Genomic DNA, 16,506 nt, shown 5'->3' on the forward strand with positions numbered 1-16,506 from the left:
TCACAATCCTACCTTGAGGAAGCAGTCTCCGACGGGCATGTCCTCCGGCACGGTGGCGTTGTAGAGCGGCTTCTCGAAGATCGGCTCGTTGTCGTTGAAATCGTGAATGGTGATTCGCACGGTCGCGCTGCTGCTGAGGGGCGGACGTCCGGAATCGGTCGCGTACACCACCAAGATCGGCGCCGGATCAGCCTCGCAGTCCACGTGCGTCACCGTGGTGACGAGGCCGGTGGTCTCGTCGATCGCGAACCACGTCGCGTTCGCCAGGGAGTAACGGATCGCCGAGTTGGCGCCCTCGTCGAGATCGGTCGCGACCATCTGTATCACCGACGCGCCGGGCTCGGACACCTCCAGGAGATGGGCCTCGTACGCGTCGCGCTCGAACTTGGGCGCGTTGTCGTTGACGTCGGTGACGAGCAGCCGAAAGGTGCGGACGGCGCACAACGGAGGCGTGCCGGCGTCCGTCGCCTCTACCGACAGCTCGTAGACGGGCTGCTCCTCGCGGTCCAACGGCCGCTCGACCACCACGAGGTAGACGATGTTGTCCCGCGTGGCCAGGCCGAAGTGACCCTCGCCGCCCGTCAGGGTGACCGTCGCGTTAGAGTATTCCGTCCGGGAGTCGGGATCGCTGACGGATATCCGGGCGACGAACTCGCCGGGCTGCGCGCTCTCGCTGATCTTGGGGGTCGCGTCGTCCGACAGGAAGATGACGGTGATGGCCGGCTGATTGTCGTTGACGTCGGTCACGCGGACGGAGAGAAAGGCGCTGGCTTCCAGCGGCTGGGCGCCGCGATCCCGGGCGACGATCACCAGCTCGTGACGTTCCTTGGACTCGAAGTCGAGGGCTTTGTTGACGTAGACCATCCCGGTCTCCAGATCGACGCGGAACATCTCCTCGCGATCGGACTGCCGGCGATTGACGGAGTACTCGATGCGGCCGTTGTCCCCGGCATCGGCGTCGGTCGCGTTCACCGCGAGCACCGGCGTGCCGACGGTCGCGTTCTCCGGCACGCTCGCGACGTAGCGCGTCTGGTTGAAGACGGGCGGATTGTCGTTGACGTCCTGCACGGTGACGTTGACGGTGAGGCGGGAACGGAGCGGCGGCGTGCCGCCGTCGAGCGCCTCGATCGCCAGACGATAGCGGGAGCGTGCCTCCCGGTCGAGCGAGCCGGCGATCTGAAGGTCCAGGTACAGAACGCCGTCGCGGCCGCGCTGCTGCGACAGCCGGAACGCGTCGCCGTGATTCCCGGACGCGATCTCGTAGCGTTGCGTCGTGTACTGGCCGAGATCGGGATCGTAGGCCGGCGGCAGGGGCCGCTTGACGTCGCGGGGCGAATTCTCCGGGAACTCTACGTCCACGTGCGCCTCGGCGAAGGTGGGCGTGTTATCGTTCTCGTCGAGCACCGTGACAACCACCCGCACGCTCGGCAGCGCGACCAGGCTGTACGACGGCCGGGTCTCGCGGTCCAGCGGCACCCGCGTCCTTATCTCGCCCGTCGCCGGCTCGACGATCAGGTCGGTCTCCACCGGCGAGCCCGGCACCAGCGCTATCAGATACGGCGGACTATCGATGTCGATGAAACCCACCCGGGTGCCCGGCCGCGCGTTCTCGGACACCTCCAGGTACTTGACGCGCTCGGGAAGCGCGCCCGGGGCGGGGGTCGCTCCCAGGACGAGGAACAGTAGCAGACGCCACATCCTGGGGCCTCCAACACCGCGCCACCTCGCCCACCTCGCCCTCCTCGACTCGCGATATTATCTCCTTTCCATTCTCCGCGCGGCCGCCGATCGCGTCGCGGGGGACGACCCCGAGTCCTCGTGCACCTTCCCGTCGCGCTTCTCGCCGCGCTTCTCCACCGGCACTATCCTCTCGTCACCCAACTTATAAACCTAACCTTGTAGCACCAACGCGACGAGCAACCACCAAATATCACTGTGTTTTACCCGTGAGCGGGTCTCTCGCGGATAAGATTCACTTCCACCGACCGTTACGTTCACACATACCAAGTACCAGCCTCCCTTCACTTTAAGCGAACTCTCGTGTTTCGAGTACCGCCGTAGCCGTAATTGTCTCACCGCGTCGTCAATTCGCACCAGCGGCCGCGCGAACCGCGTCTCGGTCTCGGTACCCTTAGCGAGGACATAGCGGCGTCCGGGAACCGAATTATTCGCGACGCTCCACTTTTCCCTAGAAAGAGCGACTCCTTTCCCGGTTTCTCCGCCAGGTTCCTTCAGCGGACTATCGACGGCGAGATGTAGGGCATTCCCGGCGTCAGATCCACGTCCCGATAAACCGGCCCAACCATGACCGCCGTGTTCCCGTCCCGTCGGACACCTCGCGAATCCGATCTCCGATCGCGCGTTTCGTCCCAGGACGTCACGGGCCGGTCGTTGCCGCTGTCATTTTCGCTGGTCAACCGCTTCGAGACGTCCGTCCACCAGTTCGCGCGTTGACGAATCGAGGTAGGAAACCGGGAGAAAAGCGGAAAAGTAGGTGGAACGACGATCGTCGAAAGAACACTCCGAACTGTCAATCGTACACCAGTCGATACGTGTGCGCGAAATCACAAAGTAGATGGATTAAACGACGCGCCCTTGCCCAACCTCGCGACGCGAGACGCGCCGAGTATCGCGGTATCGAGACGCGCGACTAGCCCCGCGTGCACGGAGGAGGAGAGACGCCCCGGTCGTCGTCCGACCGCACGTCTCCGCGCGGCCTCCTCTCGATCCCGAAGGGTCGGAGTCCCTCTCCTCGGTCGCGCACCGTTCTCTCCCGAACCGAACGAGATGGGATCGTGGCCCCGGTTCAACGGCAGCTACAGATCCGCAACAGGTAACAGGTACGCGAATCGCGGGGACCCAACGTCCGTTCCGCGCGGCTTCGAGGTTAGGCATGCACTGACATGGCGGCACCTGCGAGGCCTACCCTTCCCCTAACCCGACGTACTCGCCTGGCTCGGTCGGGGGGACTCACGGCTGGGCGGCTGGGCCCGACCAGCGGCGGCCATCTTGGAGAGGGGAGCCGCGCCGCGCCGCTCGGCGCTGGTACCGGGCCCCGGCATTCAACGCGCTTCGCGCGGCAGCAAGCAGCTAGACCATACCAAACTCTCTTACCTGCCTGCCTGCCTGCCTGCTCGCATGCCGCCTCTCTCCTTCTCGGCCTTCTCTCTTTCGCGCTCCTCTCGCTCTCGTCCCTTTCCCTCCTCATCTTCCATCTTCCTCCTTCCCCCCCCCCGCCCCTGCCGCGTGCTTCTTCCTCTACCTCTACCTACCCACCTGAGCGCCTCGGTATGCGAAAAACTGACTTACCGTCGGCGCTCATTCCGCGCCCGGCCCTTCGAGCTCGAGCCTCCTGTACCGAGAACCCTCTTCGTATATAGTTCGTACCAAAGGTCCCGGAATTTCGTGACGCGAAACGGGGAAAAGCGACAACGTAGGAAACGTGCCGTCTCCTAGAAACGCATGTTGTACGCGAGCCGGACCTGCGGGAGGGATATTATGCCCCTCGCAAAACGCAAAGACCCGAATGCGTCGCACGGATTGTCTAACGGCCTAAGGTAATCAAACCCGGCAGATCGTGAGGATCCTGGAATTTTGCGACCTGAGAAACGCTTGCCCCGAGGGACGTTTTTCCACAAACATTTTCCACGAAAGAGATTGCCTCGAACGATAGGCAATGTATCGCACGAATTGACTAATGACACAAGACCCTTTAGATGAGACACAAAGGTCCTGGATATTCGTGACGTGACGGGAAAAGCGGCTACGGGAACGTGCCGTTTCTTAGACATGCGTGTTACACGAATTGTGAGAGGAATGCTTATAAGATATAAAAACGCATTTTCAAAATGCTATATAGCGTCTAATAAATATGAATAGAGTAAGTTGCAATCTGAATTTAAATCGAAAGAGAAATTCTAAATTAATTCCCACGGGTATTACAGTACGACGAACAAGCTTCGAATCAGATTTACATCGTAAATTTGTACCTTTATGACTATATGATGTTTACGAATTACAATGTATTAGAAGTAAAAAAAAATTATTATAAACATATATTTCCAGCGTCATATTAATTCCGAAAAGAGTCACGGTGCGGTCTCGCTTCGCGTGTACTTCGCGCGAGACACTACCGTGTCTCTTGATAATCTGTTAAGATTAGGAAATCAAAGTTAGTATTAATTGCACAAATGTAATAAGATATATGTAATTAGTAGAGATGTGCGAATCAAGTATTTTTAATGTCAAATCGAATCAAATCGTATTAACAAAATTTCATCGGAATGGAATAAAGTAGAGTTAAATCCTTGAAATATAATTTTTAATTAACAATATAATTATTATTAGATTGACTTTTAACACGTAGATAATAAGAGAATATTTTGATGTGGAAAAATCATAGATATTGATTATAAATTCTTTTTAAGGCAAAAACATATTTAAATATTAATGTAAAACTAATCAAATACTTTAACTGCAATTATTAGACGAAAAATCATATAGATAAAGTATTAACCCTTATAAATGCCACACCTCTCAAGAATCTCGTAAATGACATGAGCCGGGGTCTAAAAGACCCCAGCATGAAAAATGTCTCCTTACTCCGTGATTTTTTTTATCTTTAGTTACGAAAATTTTTTTCAATGTTGTTCAAGGTTTAGAAAAGAGAATAAAATGCTTATATTGTTGGAATTTCAATTTCAACATAGTATAAAAATTGAAGTAAACTGAGTACTGCTAAGTGTACAAACGGGTAGGTCGCGCACTCAACTGTCATCAATGGGAGCACGAGCTCCATTTTTGGCAAGAACATTTGAAAACATTTTATTCTAAAGGGTCTGGGGTCCGCTGGATCCCACGGGGCACATTAATACTCTAATATAGTATCCAATAACTCTTTACCCAATTACGTACGTAATTAAATCAAATAACATAAATAATATAGTTTATTTTATTATGAATACTCATAGCTCACTATTTCTTACGTATATTCAAACTTTTACTTACAATTTGATAGTCACAGAGCATGTAAAAAATTAGGAATAAACTTTTTAGCTACTTAGTCGCTCCAAGCGGCTGTAATACTGAATGCACTCAATGAATGCAACTATTAACATGATCACATACTATTTTGCTTATTAACGGAAAATATGATTTTATAAAATTGACAATTATATATGATTCATATTCGAACTATCTAGATTTGGACTTTTGAAGAGTTCAAATTCGAATCATAGAAATTCGAATTCGAATCAAATCAAATCTCACCCGGTTCGATTCTTATTCGAATATAGAGTTCGCACATTTCTAGTAATTGGACAATATAGTATTTCGAACCATTTCACAAAGATTATAATGCACGCATATCGATTGGCAATAATTTATGCAGACGGACAATTCCCATCGGTAACAAATTTCTCACATATATAATCTGCAATATTATTGTTTTAAATGTCTTTATATAAGGCGAATTAGAGATATCAACGATATATGATATAAACACTTCCTTGTCGGGAGATCATAAGTACTCGATCGCTCCAAGTGCCAATATCTTTGTCAATCAATGTCATAGGACATCCTTAACAACTGCAATCACCGTAGCGTAAAAAAAGTGTAAGCACTGTCGTAAAATACGGAGCCCAAGGTATCGGGTTAACATTAGACTGTCGGCGTTTCCTCAATTGCGGGACATTCCTCTCCTCGCGGTTGTATAGCATTCGCCGGGCACGCAAACGCGCGCGTGGCGATCGAAAAGTTAGTATGTTTGCAGATGAGAGGTTTAACGAGGATTACGAGATGAGATAACGATCGGCGATCACCGTGGAACCGTCGCAAATCGGATCTCATTCGCACGTTACAACTATCCGCCAATACGCTCCGCTTCGAGAGACCCGTTGCTTGAGGAGGATGCGGCGCGCCGGTTTGTTACTTCGCGAGATGATAGGCGTTTGATAGATCACCGCACGATGCCGCCGGCCGCGCGAAATCAATCCAGAACGAAAGGAACATCCCCCTACTTTCCATCAGAGACGGTTTCCGACGGCGACGGCGACGGCGACGGCGGCAGCCGGTCGGTCGCCGAGCGGCGACGCGACGTGTCCCGGGGGTCGAGAACCCCTGAATCTCTCTCTTTCCCTCTCTTTCTCTCTCGTCTCTACCTGACTCTACCTGACTCTACGAGTAGGTAGATAAATCCGCCGCCTACTACTACCTCGCGCCGCGCGGTGCGGCGGACAATGCGCTCGGGACGGCGCATCATCGTCCGTATTGTTTGCTTGGCCAACGGGCGCACGGGGTGCACCGCCCGGCTTTTCTCGCAGGTGCTGGAAGCGGAGAAGAGCGGAGGAACGTGTCCGCGCGCACTTTAGCCATCACGTAACATGACGACGCGCGCGCGCTGGATATTTCCCGGAAATCAAGTCATTCAAGTCGCTCGCCCGCGGAAGCCGCTCCCCATAGTCCCCGTGTGTCCGCGTGGAAATGACGCGCGATTTCAGGATGCGCTCGTCGCGCATCGTGCCTGCCGCGCGCAAATTCCATAAAAATGGCCGGGATCGGCGATAGTTGGTTTTAATGACGTGGGAATGTGCGCATCGCGAGTTTCGGTGCGCAGCAATCTCGTCTCGCGAAGAGATTTGAGAAAGGGGAGGAGAGCTTTTCTCAGTAAGTCGTCAGCGCGTCTATGTATCCTGCATCGACAGACGGCGGGCAGCAAAAACCAAAAACGCTTCTTTGTAATAATAATGACTTCCATCTGCGCGACCAATGTGTATCATTTTTGGCATGATAGAAAGAAATGTTGCGTGTTGTCACGCTTGTTCGGCGTCCCTACCTACGTACGGCACCGCGGGTGAGAGAGAGATTGGCGCACCTGCGGACCTCGCACCGTCGCCGTCGTCGAGAGGAAAGCGACGGAGACCGTTCGGTACGATTCCTCATCATACGACTGTTCCCGGAACGAAGGGAGACTCGCTCTCTCTCCCGCTATCTCTTCTGCTCTCCTCTACTTATTACCTTTCCTCTCCTAATTCTCGTCGTTCTCCTTCGGCTCTGTTCGTCTTCGTTCTCGCCCAATTCTCTCTTCTTTCCCGTCGTTCCTTTTTCCCCCTTCTGAGGTCGCGGAGTGGAAGTGCCACCGTCACCGTCGCGCCCGATTCCCCTCTTTTTTAGACGACGACGTATATTTCCACGAAATCGTTCCGCCGTACACCAATTTCGGCGCGACGTGGTGGCACGGTCGCTAGAGGAAAATTACAGAGTTCGGGGAGAAAAGGTGGTAGCGGGGCAAAGGGCGAGAGGACGCAAAGAGGAGGAAGGAGCCCAAGTGGTCCCGTGAATACCGGGGGAAGAACCACTGCGCGCGATAATCTGAGACCGAAGAAAGGAAAGGACCGAGGTCTCGTCATTAAGCGAAATGATTGCCGCGTTCGCGGGGACCACCTACACCCGCAAAGAGGCGTCCCAAGGACGGTGGCACCCCAAGGATACTGGTACGACCGCGCGCCTTTACAAGCGCGTACGAATAGGAACCCCGCGGTTTTGTCGATCCACTTCCGGCGGAGCCAATCAGCCGACGTCGGCGGCCGCCCAAGCAAACGCTACTGTGCCGCGGAATAAGTATTTCGAAAGATCAAAAACGAGCCGTCGTGTCATTATTCTCGAAAGTAAGATAGATGCACCGGTAAATGGCTGTTTAAGGAATATCGTTAGGCGTTTTTAATCTCTATTCTGCATCCGCGAGAGTGAGACTCCCGCACTGGCTTTGTCGCAAGCGGTCGCTTTAACTTATTTTTTGCAACTCGGTCGCGAATAGATCTATCTTCAGTGCTGAAGAAATCGAATTATACAAAGTCGTGAGGATAGGGAAATGATGTGTGTGTGTGTGTGTGTGGCTTTGCGAGCGTAGGCCACGACGAAAAACGTTGCTAGGCGAAGTCAGCGCGCGATCGAGTTACGAGTTTCGAATGTCCGCCGGTCGTGACTGCTCGCTCAAATTTCGTAAAAAATGCTATTTGGAGGTGAGAAAACGAACGTCGGGGCCATACTAACATAAACTCCCCGATATATCGTGCGTTATGTCACACGCTAATTGTGTCTGCTATTTTATTCTTATTCATCCTTATTCTACTTGATAAAACCCAACGATAAAAAATTATACCGTTTCTTACTTTCATCCAACAGGCTTCCTCCAAAACTTCGTTTCTTCAAATTAAAATTGAGAGATTGAAAAATTATGGAAGGTGCATCAATATTTATTTATCTTTTTCATTTTGATTTGTTTTTAAAATTAAAGTCAGTAAACGTCGCATATATTTTCACGCTGCTTTTTTTATTTTGTTCGATAAATGGTTTACGGTGTATATTTGTTAACCCCTTGATGCACAATTTTTCCGTTGAACATATTTTGCTGAATTTTAGTATATGAGGATTTTTGGGGTTTTTTAATTGCAAATTTAAAATCGAAATTAATAAAAATGGCAGATTCAATAATATGGCAGCAAAATTGAAAAAAAGTTAACTATAATGGTTATTTACGTATAAAATTTTATACGTAAGAGTTTTTTTAAGCTTCTGATTTTAAATCTGCAATTAAAATGTATATAAATACAAAATGGCAGATCCGATATTGATGAAATTTTTGCTACTTTTTAACGAAAAAATCTCTTAGAATAATTCTCAAGAGTTTCAAATATAAATATATGCCGTAAATATGCATAAATAATTTTTAAAAATTCTTACAAGAGTATCTTGAAAAGTTTAAATTTCGATTGTAATGAAATTTTATTTTAGAAGTGATAGATGAATTTATAAATTATCAGTAATAGGATAAAAAAACAAAAAACGGAAAAATAATTAAATATTTATGTTATTCATGTACACATACAAGTTTTAGAAACATAACGATGCTAAATATGTTACACAAACCAATTATGAAATACGTTGCATAAAAAAAACTGCGAAGAAATAGATGTTCCCATATAAGGACACACTATACGACAAAGGGTTAAATAAATACCCCACTATGAAGAGGCAAGTATATAAGTGTTCCCGTAATTTGACATGGCAAACGGCGTCATGAAATACAAGGTAGTCCATTTCACAAAGATACTACGGTCAAAGAGATGAATAAGAGCATTTGCGGACGTCACAAATGCAATTTTTTCGCGTTTTATGACATATTTCTCTACAGAAGCTCTTTCTATTTCGTCCTGAAAAGAGTTAACAACCGTGGACATGTAACGCGCGTCGTGCGGCAGAGAGTGCGCGCGGATACTTTCTCACGACGACGTTTCACGCGACCCGCAGCGTAAACAAACAGGCGACGATGTCGCGGAGCGACGGCGTAGAATAGTAGCACCGTGGACGACCGGGCCCGGGCCCCCGGTGAGCGAAGAGACCGCGCGCGCACGTACGGCAGAAAAAGAAAAGAGCTAGGGCGGCGGCGGCGGTGGTGCCAGGGGGATTTGTCGAGCTCGCGCGCTGTGGAGGGGCACCGAAAATTGAGTACTGGTGGGGGGATGATGGGGACCAGCCGCATAATGACAGGGTGCCTCGCGCCAAGGCCCCGCTAACGAACCGGCCCACAGAACCCAAAGGGTCCGGGGCTAGGACACGACACTGTATTATTTTACCATTTCGGGGGTCGGGGGCATCATCAGAAATCATCGCCGAATCCATATAATCAGTAGACGGTTACGTGCAGCCATGATTTTAAGTGCTGCACAGTGCGATAGAGCGAGAGAGAGAGAGAGAGAGAGAGAGAGAGAGAGAGAGAGAGAGAGAGAGAGAGAGAGAGAGAGAGAGAGAGAGAGAGAGAGACGGACAGGGCGAAAGGAGTGGGAGATAAGGGGCTTAATCCGCTTAATAAGGCGAGCGATCGTAGGTGCCTCTACGGCGTCCTCGTTCTCGTTGTCCTTTCGAGCGACTCGCGGACTCTCCTCTCTCGAGGCGCGGATATCCGATATGAACTTGTAGGAACTCCGCCATGGCCGCCAATGACACGGACCCTATAAAAAGCAAGAGCACCCTCTTTTCGTGCCGCGATCTTTTTCCATCCTCGTCCTTAGCGGCGCCATTTTGGTACCGCGAAAGGAGGTCCTTAAAGTGTTCCAATGAGATTGCAAATGCAACGGCAGGATTCCCGCGGGGCGCGACGAAGGGAAGAGTGAGGAGAAGGGCACGAAACCCCTAGGAGTCGTGTGCGACCTCTGAGAATTGGCGAGCCGGGGAGTAAAAGATCCCCGAGCACTTTGCCAAAACGAAACACTTCTCGATATTTTTTCGCCCGTCTCCGTCCCGAGAGCGTGTCTCTCGATAATTGAAGACAAATTGCTTTGAAAGCCTGCAACTGCAAAAGTGTACACTCGGCAATGCCGAGAGACTTAATTGGTAATTTTTACTTCCGTTGAATGGATTTCGCAAGAAAATATGGGCGCGTCTTGAAAAAAGTACATTAGCGTAAAAAAGCGTGACTTTACAAGAATGCTTATTCACGCGAATAATGGACAATAATTGTCATTGCGCACGACGCCTAAGTGCCATAAGAATACATTGCACGCGTTCGCGAGTTAGCATTTTGCTATCTCATTCGTTCTTTACATAATATTATTTCTCCCCGGCTTTCCAATTCCAACGCGCTCGAAATCTCTTATTGTCGATTAAAAAGTCGTACTCGGGGGCCACATTTAATGACACATCGCTATCATTCGTTCGTTAGGGATCGATTGATATTTATTGTAATTTGTGAAAGCTCCGTAACGGTGGATCTAACGTGGATGTAACGGAGTGAAAAGCGAATTTATAACGTACGAGTTCAAGATATTGTATTCGCGCGAAAGTCCGCAGAGGTCGGAAGCAAAGTAACGAAGTGCAATGCGCGGAGTGCACACCGTGAAAGTTGATCGATAAAGATCTAAATGAAAGTCGCGGAGGGAATATAAAACGACTCTCCGGAGCGCAGCTACTTTGCGTAGGACCGACCGGTTTACCAGGGAAAGAGAGGAAAGACGTTTTGCACGTTACGTGTTCTACACTGATTGGGAACTTGCCGCCTATAAGTCACAGCTCGTCTCGAACGAAAATAAATAATTTAGCCGAGCTAGTCGTACCACGCAAACCATGCAACGTACACGCTCTTACGCATGTATCGACATGCGAACGTTTACAGCCGTCGCGGAATTGTTGAAAAACGACGGTCGTTGATCGTCGTCGTTCATCATCGGTGATTCTCATCGCATTGTTACTTTCGGATCTATTAGGTCTCAATTACAGCATCTCTCGCGTCCTATCTGCGACAAACAATGCGGACGATTTTAATTTACCTCGTGTCCGCGTTTGTCTTCGTGAAAAAGGTACGGGAACGGAATAATTTAGATCCGAAGGAACGCGCGGGATCCTGTTCTTGTGAGAGTGTAGGAAAAGATAGAGCTCGATCCAACACGTAGCCGGAGTATTAGGCACCGCGACACACACACACACACACACACACACACACACACACGCGCGCGCGCGCGTTATATCGATAATTAGGAGCTTTCTTCTTAGGACGAAGGTATCGATACTGCCTTCTCACGAAACTGGTCCGGGAATCCTACGGCCCTTGTACGCGGGTTTGGTCTACAGATAAGGCACGCCTGAATGATCCGACCGTTGTCTCTCCCGCGTCCTGGTTCAATCTATCTCCGATATATCGCAAGATCGTCTCTTCAGGAAGCTTTCCATCGTAATGACTTGCAGACGATTAAGATATAAATCTCACGAAACCGAAAACTTTTAACCCCAGAATGGACATCTAGAGTGATTTAACCTTAGCTAATAAGTAATCACTTATTTTTTCAAGTCCTTAACTACACTCCGGACCGCTCGACTTTGTCGCATTGTCATTTTCATTCTAATTAATATTTTTAATCTCGTAACGTAAAGGAATTAAAAATACAGAATTTGAATAAGATGTTTATAATAATATTAGGCCAAGAAAATAATTCGAGTTTAAACTAAACTTATTATAAGCAAATTAGAAAATTATGTTATTATGTGAAAACTAGAAAACGAAAAACAGCCGTCCACTGGACCGGAGTGTGGCGAGCAAGGCCCAGCAGTGTCGAAAAAGTGAAGCTCATGTCACAGTAATTGTTTTATTGATCAAGAATCCATATCTATACCTTTCACTTAAAAGTTCTAAACCTAACCTAATCCATATAATAGGAAAAATTTAGGACCTGTACCTTCATAGTACCTATTAAAACTTGCTGGGGTATAGGAATCAAGTGACTGTTTACGTTACAAAAATTAATAGTAAGTATAGTAAAAGTTTTGTATTATAAATTCGAAATAACAGTATTTGAATAAAGTTATGAAAACCTATATGTTTACAATAAATAAATAAATAATAATGTTATAACAGTTAACATAAAATAGAAAAAATAACAAAATTTAATGAAAACATATGTGTAAAAACTTAGAAAAAAGTAACAAGTAATAAAATAATTGTTGTAAATTTATCGAATGCGAAACATATTTTTGTTAATAAAAAATATGATATTTTCGATAAATTAATTATATTTCAATCCGATTAATATGTAACAGATTTTAGGAAGAATCAAGTTTTAATATAAATATTTATTTTTATGTAAAAATACTTTATGTAATTTATATTTATATATATAATATAATAAACAAATATCATAAAAATAAATCGTTTTTAATAATTCTGGACGAGCAAACACAGTATACATGATTTTATATGATAGCGTAAATAGCCTTATCATTTTAGATTACTATATAAAATAAATATGATATAATAATTTTCTTTTTTTTTCTAATAACTATTTTTTTACGAACTTTTAAATATGCAATTTCATCAAAAACCCATATAAAAGCGTTTTATTAATTAATATCTTCGTTTTTTTTTTAATACTGTCGTAATAAGCCGTTTAAAATGTGTGCTTCTTTTATTTTTTAAATACTATCATTTGGTTTTTTTTTATTTGAAGTAAATCTATACATATTATCCTCAAATACTATTAAATTATAGAACAATAAAAAAATATGCAATATGTACCTAAATAACAATGACTTTTATTAATAACAATGACTTTTTAATTGGAGTGTAAAACCCCAGGTGACCATTTATGAAAAAAAAGAAAATGAGGCCTGTTCTCTGGTTTAGTTGCATGATGCTTTTTCCTACTAGATATTTTAAATCAATTATCTTCGACAAGAAAAAAAACATGATCGTACAATTGTTTCACAATTTAACGAACTTACCGAATTCGATACGGTCTATCTTCGCTATGCTCACGTTTTCTCGGGTCGTATGTAAGTAAGCGCTGAAATTCTAGGGACGCCACGTTCAATCAACGACAAAGGAGGTCTGGCTGTGGGACTCTGAATACTTGATATCAACCACTTTACTCCGCGCACGCAGGAGTTATGGCCTTGATCCATACTGTGGGCAAGTTGCGCGGCACCTTCGCGTTACCGTCGCTGCGCCGCCGCCGCCGCCGTCGTCGTCGTCGCCGTCGTGCACACGGTAAATCGTGTGCGCCGCGTGCGCCGTGGTATACCCACAGGCACGAACACAATGCGCGGTAATTGAGTTACAGAGGCATAGCGCACGCACAGGCAACTCTTCAGAGCCCGTGAGCGATTCCACACACGTGGACGACACGATAGAATTGCAGGTCCGACCCGACCGCGTCCGGGCACATCCCTCGGAATGCGATATACCGATAGACGAGAATCCGTGCAACGATTTTTCCCGCTTTCAGAACGTCTTCCAGTGCTGCATCAGCAGCATATCCTATAGAGATATGAATCTGATCTCTCTGAAACCACAATATTACCGTGATGAACTTAACGACATCCTCATGACGAATAAATCATTTTAGGCGGACTATCAAGCAATTAAGTACGCGTTTTTTTTTATTTACTGTTTTAGTCAAAAGACTGTCGACGTCTTTTAACTAAATGATTTCAAAAAATATTAGGTAAAACGCTGAGTTTTGTGCATACCTATATTGTATATTCGCGATGAAACTAACAGATAGCAAAAAAGCATCTGTCTTCACGTTGGATCCGCGTGCAACTTTTTCATCTTCGCCAAGCGCTTTCTCTCCTCTTCATTTTTTCTACGCTCGTCGTCCCACGCACGCGCGCGTAACCCGGCATATACACGCGGCAACCGTGTCGCGAGGCAATATTTTTCACACCGCGACAATGGCGATCGATTATTTCTGATCCGAGTAATAATAAAATATGTGAATGAAATTGCTCCATCGTTTAGATTAGCTATTAATTGCTTCCCCCCTCGGTGTATTTCATGTGATGGGTGTCATATTTATAGCCGCGGCGCGTCGTTGCAGCGCGAGAGAAACAACTTGATACTGCCTCCGGCGCGATTGGTTGCGTCTCGCACCGCGGGCGTTCGCTAGTTTAATGTGCGCGTAATGTACGTGTGTCTACGATTCAGACGGGTCTTACCAGCTACAAAAGTTCGATCTTGCGATTGGGACGCGACCTTTCTATTCCGAGAAAGAGAGAGGACGATCCGAATCGAATTTGTCATTCGAGTATTTAACGTGAAGTCGAATCCAAAAATGAACGAGCGCGAACAAGGCCGAACCGTTCGTATACTTATTGAAGCGAGATTGCTTATTCGCGTAAGTCTAGTAACTACATATACACAAATACGTATTTAAGAGATCAAGAAAAATTGTCTAAAAAATGAGCAAATTTTAAACAGCTGTAACTTTGTTTTAAAAAATGGGAATCCAAATCTAACAGAAAAATTTTGAAGCTTGAAATCTCTACTTTCGAAAGGTCACAGCTGTTTTTCACTTTCTTCAATTATGGTAATTTTAACATAACACAGAAAATTACTAACTCGACGAAATAAGCTTGTCACTTTGTGGGCGTGTTACGTGTACAAAAAGGACCTAAAAAGTTTCTTGACCTTTTCATGTCAAAGCCTAGTTTCCCTTTTTTTTTTTAGATTTTAATTTCAATTTTTTCTTATCAAGTTATCGAGAAATGGAGAAAAAATAGGTATTTAGATTTTGATCGTTTATCTCTGTTAAAAATCATCGTTCAGCAATTCCAGAAATAGATGGAACTGAATTTTTGCTCTATAATATGGTATAATTGTAAAAATTCGCGATTTTTCTCTTTTTTATTTAAACCTCGGAAAAAATTATGCAAAATAACTGAAAAAATGTTATCGTTTAAACTTTTTGTGCCTCTTACAATTATAGTACTCCAAACTTGAAAAAAAATCATAAACTTGCTGTGATAATTTTTTTATAATGATCCGCACGTTTAAATGGATCGATGCATACAATGTATCATGTGGGAATACTTGATTTGCTTTGATAAAAAAATTTTAAAAATCCGTTGCAGAAAAATCTTTTCAGCATCCGCGTAACTGTTTAACTTTCCTCAGCATAAAATTAAAAAAATGCAAAATGTCTTTTTTAACTTCTCCCAAAACGCACCACGTACAAGTTGTACGGTCGGGTTTACGCTTCATTATGCGTGTTTATTTGAACGTGATGAACGGTTTAACGTCTCTTGCGAAACACGGAATTTCTCTCACGGGAGACTTCGTTTATTTCTCGTGCGGAGAGGTGCAGTTTAGAACATTAAAATTCCTGTGATTAATTGGACTCAAACCTGGTTTTTTGTGGTTACGAATCTGGCGCGCTTTACCATTAAACTAGGTCATAGGTCACCCCTTCGATAAAAATATTATCACAGCAAGTCTGTAACTTTTTTCAAGTTTGGAGTACTAAGAGGCACACAAATTTTAGATAAAATTTTTTTAATTACCTTACATAATCTTTTCCGAGGTTTAAATGAAAGAAAGAAAAATCGCGAATTTTTTACGTTATCTTCATCTTATTGTAACATGTCCACAAGTTTTTAAAAAATCAGCCATACCATTTCTGGAATTGTTGGACGATGATTTTTAACGGAGTTATGAAACAATCAAAGTCAAAGTGCCCATTTTTTCTCCATTTCTCGATAACTTGATAAGAAAAAAATGAAATTAAAATCTAGAAAAAAGACTTCTAGGGAAAAACTTCAGGTTTCAACATGAAAAGCTAAAAAATTTTGTTTAAGTCCTTTTCGTGTATAGTAGGCGTCATTAATCCCTTCCACCTGAAGCATAGTACATGTAACGTGCACTATAGAAATCTCAAGAACACAGCTAGGAAGGCATTAATGACGCCTTCTACATGACACGCCTACGAAGCGACAAGAAAATTTCTTATTTCGTCGAATTCGTAGTTTTCTACGTTAAAATTACCATAATTGAAGAAAGTGAAAAACAGCTGCGACCTTTCGAAAGCAGATTTAAAGCTTTGATATATATATATATAATATAATACGAATTCGACGAAATAAGAAATTTTCTTGTCGCTTCGTAGGCGTGTCATGTAGAAGGTATATTTGATATATATATATATATATATATATATATATATATATATATATATATATATATAT

General features: G+C 45.6%; 1 protein-coding gene across 1 annotated transcript; it reads right to left on the reverse strand.

The window, feature by feature from the left end:
- LOC143901214 (protein dachsous-like) lies at positions 1-1,698 on the reverse strand. The gene has a single exon (XM_077413309.1). It carries the CDS (start codon positions 1,696-1,698, stop codon positions 1-3), a length of 1,698 nt encoding a protein of 565 aa, XP_077269435.1.
- Between the last annotated feature and the right edge of the window lie 14,808 nt (positions 1,699-16,506).

This window comes from Temnothorax americanus, unplaced genomic scaffold (assembly GCF_048541705.1).
Source record: "Temnothorax americanus isolate GAGA-0224 unplaced genomic scaffold, ASM4854170v1 Scaffold32, whole genome shotgun sequence".
NCBI classification, from domain to species: Eukaryota; Metazoa; Arthropoda; class Insecta; order Hymenoptera; family Formicidae; genus Temnothorax; species Temnothorax americanus.

What these genes read in the sequence shown, in the direction of transcription:
- LOC143901214 (XM_077413309.1), bottom strand. Translation starts at nt 1,698, where the DNA reads ATGTGGCGTCTGCTACTGTTCCTCGTCCTGGGAGCGACCCCCGCCCCG.